Below are 10,342 nucleotides of genomic sequence, written 5' to 3'. Positions count from 1 at the left end.
GATATTATTTTAGCTTCATTATATATTAACTTGATAGGTCTTTTTCATTATAATTTAATTAAAAAAATCTTTATATCATAATTAAATGTTACTATGATTGTAATATATCCTTGTAAACTATCGATTCACAAAATTCAAAATTTGTCATAGGATGGGTAATTTAAGATCCTCTTGCAACTTTTTATTTTATTTTTATAGGTCTCAAATTTTACTCTTTTCTATGTAGCAAATGTTTTATATATTGCGATGATTGTCAATTTGTCATATATCATTGTAAACTATCATTTCGATTCACACACACACAAAAAAAAAAAAAAAAAAATGTCCGTCAAATATGATAGGATCACTAATTTAAGACCCATTGGTCGATAACTTAAAACAAATCTCCGAGAAAAAACATGATTTGCCATATTATACACAAATAAATAATAATAATAATAAAAACTCCAGAGTCTCCCATCAGCAAAAGCTTGAACAAGTAGTCACTGCAAAAAAGAACATGAATCAAAGCAAAAATATGAATCTTTGTATCTAGAACAAAATATTCATTGGGTTAAGGACAAACATTAGTGGGCCTTATTAAAAGGAAGAAAAAAGCCCTCTAATTCTTTTCAGCATTGAAATCCACATAGAAAATAAATCCAAATTTAATAGGATTCTTTCTCTTTGGTTCTTTTCCTACCCAGTAAGCATTAAATAGCTTTTATACCAAACACATTGGTATACATTAACTATTTATGTTGACATGAATAAATTTGTTTTTATTTTTTTCTTAATAAAACAGAACCACTCCACCCACTTCTAATTGGTATCTTATACTCCAAGAGGTAGCTCAATCGGCTGAGATCACGCATAATGATGCGAAGGTCACTAGTTCGAATCCCCTTCCCCCTTGTGCGGATATGCCGTATCTTATAATTATCTCCTCTATCAATCAATTTACTCATAACCCATGACATTTCTTTTGCATTTTCAGTTTTTCATATTGAAAGTTTTTTTTTTTTTTTTCTTTCTGAGTTATGTTATGATATGATGGCTTTAATTATGAGTTTTAAGAAAAAGAACTAATATTAATTTACCTTGAGGCATCCAAGATACAACAATTAAAACAATGTAATCCCGTCCCAAGGGATAACTCAATCGGCTGTAGACCACGCCTCATGAAGCAGAAGTCACTAGTTCGAATCTCTCAGTCCCCTTCTCTTATGTGAACATGTCAAAAAAAAAAAATGTAGTCCCAAAGAAGCAATTGCATTGTCAAGCAACGAAGACAAAATAAAGTAATAATTCTTTAACACAAACAACTATTTAATCATAAGTCATGTTGAAACTAGGGCTAACAAAACACGAACTTGACATAACTCATTTACGACCCGTTTATCATATGCATGTTTTTTTTATAATAAGATTCATCTAGGAGTCTTAAAGAATAGTTATATGCATAGGATAAACGGATACCTATTTATTTGACAGGTACTTGTTTTGCCAGCCCTAGACTTGAAACCATAATCCTCTAAATTTTGAGCAACATTCATTCCTGAAATTACTCAAAATAGAACAATAAATAAATAAATAAATAAATAAATAAAGATCCAAACTAATAATAATACACAGTTTGTTTCACTTTCACACATGCTCAAGATAAAAAATACCACATTGAAAAAGGAAAGACCAAATGACAATATGGAAAAACCTCATATGCAATCCATCGTCCACCTCTCAACTCCCCTCTCCATTCTAAATCTACTCATCCATTTTTCCCAACGCATATTCGTCGCACTCGAATAGACTCAGTCGACCCTAACAAGAGCTTGACTTGGGTGGTGTTATCTACGCTGCCGTAGCCAAGTAGCTCTTCAGCTTGAAATATTCTAAACCTGAATATTTTTGGGGTTTAGCCATTCAGGGTGGCCAAAATGGTGAAAACTTGAACTTTTACTCCGAAATCATTGCCGCACCGAAGAGATTGATAAGAAATTGGCTTCTCTCCGAAGAGATTGTTAAGAAATAAAAAAGATATCAAGTTTCAGTTTGGTGTTTTTTTTTTAGAAATGACTTAAAAAAAAATAAAAATCTTATACCGACTCACAGGACTTTCCACTATAGAATGAGGTTGCCTTGAGCTATGAGAATGGGAAAAGTATTGAAAGTCTAAAACTCTCAGAGTTTGAGTTGATATAAAAGAAAACCATTTTCAAGGATCCTAATTCGCGAGGGAGGAAAGATGCAAGTAGTCACATTTAATCCACCATTACATAATTAGAAGAAAAAAAATCCACCATTACATAACTGATAACACTGGCAGTCAACAAAGCGGCAGAAGAATAGTCCAAGTGGTCTTCAATCAAAAAAAGATTCATCAAATACAAAACACCTTAAACAACTAGGATTTTATAAGGACTATGAACTCCACAGTACTAATTTTTTTAATAGCTTTATGAGGTTTTAAATAACCTGACTTTAACTCAGACATTAGCAACTTTTTGATTCAATCAAAACATAGATAAGTAAGACAGGATGTTCATCCGAACATGACCTATCATCCAGCAAAGAATCATCCTGTCATTTTCTTCATTCACAATTAAAAGCTTCCTCCTCTTTCCTCACCCGCTTGAATTCCAAGCATTGAACTTGCCCGCCACAAAGCAATCAAGAGTTTCAGAGCCTAGCTAGTTTCTATTCCTGGATTTCTCCATGGCCCTGGGAGCTATGGAACAAACAAAAAGTACAAAGTTCAGAGAACTAAGATATAGTCATCAATTGCAATTTAAAAATGTAATAACTGATAAGGACTAAAAAAAAAGGTAATAAATAATTCAGTTGACTTAACATCATCCAAAACAACAATTCACATGATAATATTGAGGGTGATAACTGATATATGCATACACTTGTGCATTCATAAAAATATACGCACCTAAGCCAATGGCATCAGATCCCATCATGATCTTCAGCCTCTTGCATGAGTCAATAAACATCCTGTAACAAACCAAGTAGTAGTGAGATGTAGGAACATACTCTACAGCACCACAGAAGAACATAAAGTTCATCAACAATAAAAACAGCTTATTCAAGGCAAAGATTGATATGTAATCATTTTCCAAAGTAACACAAAATTCTAATTTAGGCCAAGTAATTTTTGCGCAATAGTTCAAAAGTGGAAACACTAGCTCAGCCTATAAGTCTTGTACAATGGTAAAATTACAAAGCACCGAGTTCTCCACTTCAAAGTCTAGGTAACCTCAAAGCCACTGAGAAAGATATAAGTAGAACAAGAAGCTCATGCTAACATTATAGTTATCAAAGACACACCATGTATTTAAAATTCATAAGATTATCCACCTTAAATATTTGTGGATTCTAATTCACCCAACACATGCAAATTATGTGACTTAAGATTTTCAATCTATAAGGTTTCAATAGGTCATGTATATAGTTGCTCAATAAAGCAAACAACCACATGCAAGTAAGTTTTAGAATATATATGGACTGACATGTAAAAGTGGAGATTTGAATAACAGTACTCATTTGGGTCTAAGAATCTACATTTATCTTATTTTCTCTTTTACTGACTGGAGGAGAAGGGAGGGGGTGAAGAGGTTGGGTTAATATTGTGACCAGGATTTACAATCATCAAAATTGATTGTCTTTATTATTTGGTAAGCCGATCCAAGAAGGCTGTATATGTATAGTACTCCAGTCTTTGAAGGATTGTGCATAATGTTTAGCTCCATGTTGACTGCAAACTGAAATACCATATGACCACTATCTAGGATGAAACTTAAACACCAAGCTCTGGGTCAGTGACTTCTGAACATAGAATCCAAATCTGTTATGCATCCTATATCATGTGTTTATGAGATAAAATAAAACATAGGGAACTTTTCCTGATATAGGACAACGTGTAAGTTGACAGATCAGTCACTCTTCTAGTATGTCTATAATTTAAACTCTACGAGGGAATGCTACAGTCAATGGTGACAATCATCAAGTATCAGATTTGAACTCAAATCTTAGGAATTTGCCCTTTAATATAGACATCGAAATTATTTGCAAGTAACTCATTCTTGATGTAGAACTAACAATAATCACCAAAATCACACGGTGAAAATACGGAAAAGAGAGGATAAATAAGCTAAAAAAAAAGGTGAGAAAGAAAGAAGCTAAGGGGAGAGAAAGAAAGAAACATCGAGATATACAATTCCACATATTTTTTGTCTCATCAAAGTCTTCTCCAGTAGAGTACAAAACACACTTGAATAGAATATCGACTAAACCCTAATCTAATTGACTTTGGGCAGAGCCCATTTATTGAATAACAAAAACAACCTTGACTCTTGAAAATTAAATAAAAACATAAAACTAAATACTAATAACCCAATTAACTAATTGGGCCTAAATAAAACTGCATGTACAAACAGAATTGATATCTAAAATTAAATAAGACTAAATTAAAGTAAAATTTGTGTCTCTTCCCTTGCATCAACTCACCAAGTGTTGTGTTGCTCAACAAGTCTCATAGATAAAAATTCACATTCGCTATGTACTCTATAACTAAAAGAGTCAAAGCAGGATGAATTAATCTAAATCTATCAATAAGATGATAGGCCATTGACTTCTCCACTTCCACTAATCCTTAACATTATTCACTAATAGAAGACAAATTTTGTAATTTCAAACGATTAGGCACATCAAGTTCAAAATGCTTCAGCTGAACTCTCAAAGTTAATTTTTCTTCTATACATCACTTATAATTTCATTGTTATTTACTAATTTATTTCAAGGGAAACAATAGGAGGAATACGAAGGTTGATGAAAAAGATAGAAATGACAGATCAAAACTTACTTCCACGGAACATCCCCTACAAGCATCCAGTCTCCATCTTTATCCTCGTATGTAAGTACATATTCTGATCCATGCAAAAGATCTCTTAACTTGCTCTCACTCAGCATTTCCCTTACTCTTCGCGGCCATTCCCTTTTCTCAAAAAGCAAATTTGCTTTTTGGGATTTTTTTATGTTTTTAATTTCTTCAGTAGCATGCTTCCCTTTCTCTCTCTGTCTCTCCGCTCTGCAGGGCTTGTAATCCAATTTCCCCTTGAGTCCAACAAAAGTAAAGGTTTGTTTCGTGGAAAGTACGCGGAGCCTGCTTCGTCAATGCCGTTTGTTAGCCATTATTGGACTTTTGAGAGGGTCCCAGACATTCTACGCGTAAACTCTCTCTCTCTCTTCTCTCCACACTGCTCGTCCACGAAATTCGTCGAATTAAACTAAGCGGAGCTTAGTTTAATTAACCCCAAGCTTAATTTCTAGCTCAATTTAACTTTGCACATATATGGTATGATGTAGGGGCAATGAACTTAAGATATTGTTGGACCAAACGACTCAAATAGATGCTTAGGTTTCTATATTTAGAACCATTTCTATTGTGATATAATGGCAACAATCCTAAGGTTACCACTCTGCTTATCAGGTTTCAAATCCCTAATTAAAAGGGCAAAATATGTTTATTATTGGACGAGCAAATCCTCCACTAGCAGCTCTAGTGAGAGTAAATTTAGAAAGCATCCATTCACCAAATTTTGATTTGACAAATAAGTCCTTCCTTCAATTTTTCTCATTTATTCACTTATCTCTTTACAAAAAATTAAAATTATTTTCACCTTTATATCACACCAATTAATTCTTATTATTATTTGAAAAAAAAAAAAAACTAAAAATAAGAGTGATTTGCCAAATACACCCAGTATTCCTGCGTATTTATCGGTACGACCTGAGTATTGTTGAAAATTTAGAGAGTTAGTATGGAATCCTGTTAACATTTTCATCAGCCAAACAGACTATGGAAAGGAAAAAAAAGTTAATGAGACTCAAAAAGAAAAGCAACTCAAGAGATCTCCAATAACCAAGAAAAAAAAAAAAAAAAAAGAAGAAAGAGAGAGGGGCCTAAATTAATAGAGAGAAGTTCGAAGTAAAACCAACAAAATAAGAGCTTCCTGTAAAATCTTGTATTACAAATAAGATTTCTTGAATAATTACAAAGAGGTGAATTCACTAATATATATAGCAGGTGTACATTAATTAAATGCAAAAGAAAGAATAACGAATACATAATATAAAATCATGTTTCCTTTGCTGTCTAACTTCATTTTCTACTTGTTTTCCTTCTTTATATGCAGCCAGATATTTCTTTGACAAGTTTAGCCAAACTTTCCTTTTCAACAATTTATTTCCTTGGCTGTCATTACCGTTTCTTCATGATTCACGGCATCTACTCCACCATTTAATGCCTTGGATGTCATTACCGTTGCTGCATGATTCACGGTAGAGATACCTTGGTTAACATCCCCCCTCAAGCTTATGGGGAGGGGATGAACCATAAGCTTGACACGCAAAGAGCTGAAACGAGCAAATGAGAGGCCCTTTGTGAAAATGTCAGAGGGCTCTTCATGAGTGGAGATGTAGCGGGCAACTATGTCTTTATTGAAAATTTTCTCTCGAATAAAATGATAATCCACTTCAACGTGCTTAGTCCTGACATGATACACAAGATTAGAAGAGAGAGCTAAGGCACCAATATTATTGACCCATAAGCAAGGAGCCGAAAGAAGAGGAATATGAGGTTCCTTGAATAGCTTCCTTAACCAATACATTTCAATCACAGTGAGTGTTATAGATCGATATTCAGCTTCAATGCTTGATCTTGTAACAACAGGTTGTTTCTTTGCAGCCCAAGAAATTAAGCAAGGTCCCAAATAAATACCATAGCCAGTGGTGGACTTTCTATCATCAGGGCTCCCTGCCCAATTAGAATCACAGTAGCCATTAAGTTGCAGAGTACCTTTTGTGTAATACAAACCATAGTCCAATGTTCCCTTGAGATAACGTAAAACACGTTTGGCAGCAGTGAGATGGGTGGACATAAGGGAATGTAAAAACTGACATAGCTAATTTACGCTGTAAGATATGTCGGGACGAGTCAATGTGCAGTATTGCGAAGCCCCAACTATGTGCCGGTACTCAGAAGGATCAGGTAGACTTTCGCCATCATTTCTAGACATTTTGCTACCTGTTACACAAGGTGTAGAGGCAGGCTTGGCACCGGCGCAACTTCAGGATATTTATTTAAAAAAAAAAAAGGAAAAGACAGAGACATTAAAATTACAAAACAGAATCAACCCACAGCTATTGATTGATTCAACTAAGAATGAGGATACAAAGAAGCTCAACTCAGATTTCAAGCAAGCTGAATTATAATCAACAACAAAAATAGATAAAATTGACCCATAACGGATAATTGATGGGTTACAGAGGAACTTGGAAGAAGGACCGCATGCATGAGAAAATAATCACACGACGAACCTCTCGATTCGCCTGAGTTCTTTTGTAACATGAACCATAGTTGGCCTTTTTACCGGATCTTGATCTAAGCTTATGATGGCAAGCTGTAGTACGGCTTGCAATTGTTGCTTCACGTTGGCTCCTCCTTCCTCTGCCAAGATTGCAGGATCGACAATATTATTCACATCATGGTTTCTCAAGAAATTTATTAAGTTCGTATCTTCATCATCAACTTTATGTAGATGCCAGGAATATTGTCCAGTTAAAAGATCTAATAAAACTCTTCCAAAGCTATACACATCAGTTTTCTCTGTTACCCTGCTCGTGGCGAAATAGACTGGGCAAACGTATCCAATAGTGTACTCCAGTAGCTCAACTTTTACATCAATTTCACCCTCGGGGACTGTCACAGAAAGTGAAAAATCACACAATTTGGGAACATCGTGTTGGTCTAAGAAGATATTTCGCGGTTTTATATGCCTATGAATAATGGGTCTGGAGAATGCAGTGTGGAGATACGCAATTGCATGAGCAATCTGCCTTGCAATCTTTAACCTGCTTTGCCACGCCATAAGCTGATGTTGTTGTTGAGCTCCGGGGGAATCAGAGACAAAGATTCGACCGCTGAGGGTTCCATTCTCGGCGGATTCATACACCAAAGTGGGAATTTGAGTCTCGAGACAACACCCAACCAGCTTTATAACATTCTTGTGGGCGCTCGCCTTTGCAGAAACAGCTATGTCGGCGAAGGCCATGTCCGGCACTGCGAAGGCTTCTTTATATTCCTTGATGAAAATGGTTCGGTCATCAAAGGAACCCTTGTACCAATTATACAACTTTTCATTGTTTACAACAAGGCGAGGATCAAAGCTATTGGTTGCTCGGCTAATCTCTTTATAGGAGAAGGTGCGGATGGGAATAGGTTTGCCATTGCAGGCCGCAACCAGCACCTCCAGTACTTTGCCTCCATTCTCTAGAAACGCTCTTTCTCTCTCTCTTTTTTTGGTCATTCTTAGCAAAATCCTCTCATTTTGATCTCCATCTCCCTCTCCCCCCACTGATTGAATGTGCCCAACCTTTATGTCCACTAAATTCGTCGAAAGTAAGCGGAGCGTTCCTCAATCCTCATCATTGCTGATTGTTACTTGTTAGCCTTTTTATTGGACTTTTTGGAGGTCAACGGCCATTGATTGGGCAACAATCTACGCGTAGAGGCTTGAACGCAGACGCAACTTTCTCAATTCCTCTGGAAGCTAAAAGGTGGGACCTAGCCTACCTTTTATATCATTTTTTTTTTTAATGCTAAAAATGATATAATTTTTTTTTAATGATATAAAAATCTTCTATGCCCATAATAGAAGATTATGCACAAATAATAGAGAAAGTACAATTAACTATTTAGACCAACTAGTAAGATTATGCACGAGTCTTGCCCCACTTAGCCCTTGGAAATGACGATCAAGGCCGGCCCCATTGACCAGGCGGGTCAAGAGAGAGGGAGAGAGCAAATACAACGATTTTGTTATACAAATAGGAGAAAATACAGAAAACGAAATGCTCCCAAGGTATGTTATAATGTTACTTTCCTTAAGAAAATATTAGTCCTCAGCAAAATTGGTATGCAACAGGGTTACAATAAATTTTTCTCCAGGATACAATGGAGCCCAGAAACATTAGTATTTTTAATTACGTTCTGCACAAACAAAATTAAAACCCAAAAATACCCTTAGATTTTCTGTTCCAATCAGAGACAAAAAGAAATAATAATTTAAATTTCAAAAATCAGATAAGGATATAAAGAGAATTGTATATTATCAGAGATTAATGAATTATCTATTAAAATAGTTTAGATAATTTCAAATTTCGAAAATAAATTGCTGTTTTGAATTTCGAAAATAAACTGATGTTGACTACTATTAAACTGCTGTAAACCGCTAATCCAATTGGTATTTAAATCTGACCATTAGATTAAATAATTATCTTTATTATTTAATCTCAATCGTTAGATCAACAGTCCAATACATCCAACCACTGGATTTACTTAAGAAATATCCTACAGTTTAGATCAAACCACTAGATCGAATGATCTTGACCTTCCAAAAATGAATGGTCATGCTCAGATCGCTTCATGCCAAGTGCCAAATGCGCCACTAGCGCCCTACAGCCCACGCCACGCGCGTGTGCGTCCGGTACTATAACATGTATCAGGGTGTACCCTAGCATAGTTCATTTAATAGCTTAAATTTATTGGACCTTATAAATACCAACAAAATCTTCCGGGAAACGGATCCCAGTTAACGGCTCAGATTGTTTTAAAAGAATCTCAGGTTAAAACGTTGCCACGTCGTTTAAGATGAACTTTAACTCTGTCATCTAAAGAAAACGTTAAACTTTAACATCAAATCTTCTCTTCCATCCAAACCCAAGTTCCCCTCTTCCTTCCCCACTTTCTCAGCCATCGTACCTGGCTTCTCCGGCTCCGGCAGATCCTTCTCTGTGGTGCATTTTTGCATCACTATCTCCTCCGTGCTGGCTTTTGGTGTTCCTCGGCCATGAACAAAGAATAAGGAAGAAGACTGTGTTTGTGTGTTATTGCTTGAGAGAAAAAGAGAGAGATCTAGACAAACAAGTAGAATATTTACTCACATGGACATTCATACCATATAACAGAGTTGTATATGCATATTCGATCTGTGAAATTCCATAAAGAAAAGAGTATTGTAATATTTTTGCTAACGCAATTAGAAGAAAAAAAAAATGATTCCTGTAACCGCGGCTCTTTCTCCATGGTAGGTTTCCCCACCACCACCATGTCGAAGTCCTCGGCTTCAAATCGTTTTCAAGAATCCCTATCTCAATTCCTCGGCTTAGAGGCATCCTCAACTCTAGGGACTTCTGTGAGCAACCAAAACATACAAGCTTCTCTGTAACACGATAAAAAAGCAAATACCAACACTCCATTTGAGAAAATTAAAAAAAAAAAAAAAAAAAAAAAAAAAAA

At 35.4% G+C, this 10,342-nt stretch overlaps 1 protein-coding gene across 1 annotated transcript; it reads right to left on the bottom strand.

Annotated features, from left to right (window-relative positions):
* Positions 1-7,137: 7,137 nt before the first annotated feature.
* Positions 7,138-9,854, bottom strand: LOC132168488 (non-functional pseudokinase ZRK2-like). The gene is made up of 2 exons (XM_059579474.1): positions 9,806-9,854; positions 7,138-8,398 (listed from the first exon to the last, which is right to left on the bottom strand). Exons 1-2 carry the CDS (start codon positions 9,852-9,854, stop codon positions 7,350-7,352), a joined length of 1,098 nt encoding a protein of 365 aa, XP_059435457.1. The 3' UTR covers positions 7,138-7,349.
* Between the last annotated feature and the right edge of the window lie 488 nt (positions 9,855-10,342).

Source organism: Corylus avellana, chromosome ca2, assembly GCF_901000735.1.
Source record: "Corylus avellana chromosome ca2, CavTom2PMs-1.0".
Lineage (NCBI taxonomy): Eukaryota > Viridiplantae > Streptophyta > Magnoliopsida > Fagales > Betulaceae > Corylus > Corylus avellana.
This window is presented reverse-complemented; position numbering and strand designations above follow the sequence as displayed.

What these genes read in the sequence shown, in the direction of transcription:
- LOC132168488 (XM_059579474.1), bottom strand. Translation starts at nt 9,854, where the DNA reads ATGCAAAAATGCACCACAGAGAAGGATCTGCCGGAGCCGGAGAAGCCA. An exon ending in GCCGGAGCCGGAGAAGCCAG is followed by an intron (nt 8,399 to 9,805) that starts GTACGATGGCTG and finishes ACATTCAATCAG; the next exon opens with TGGGGGGAGAGGGAGATGGA.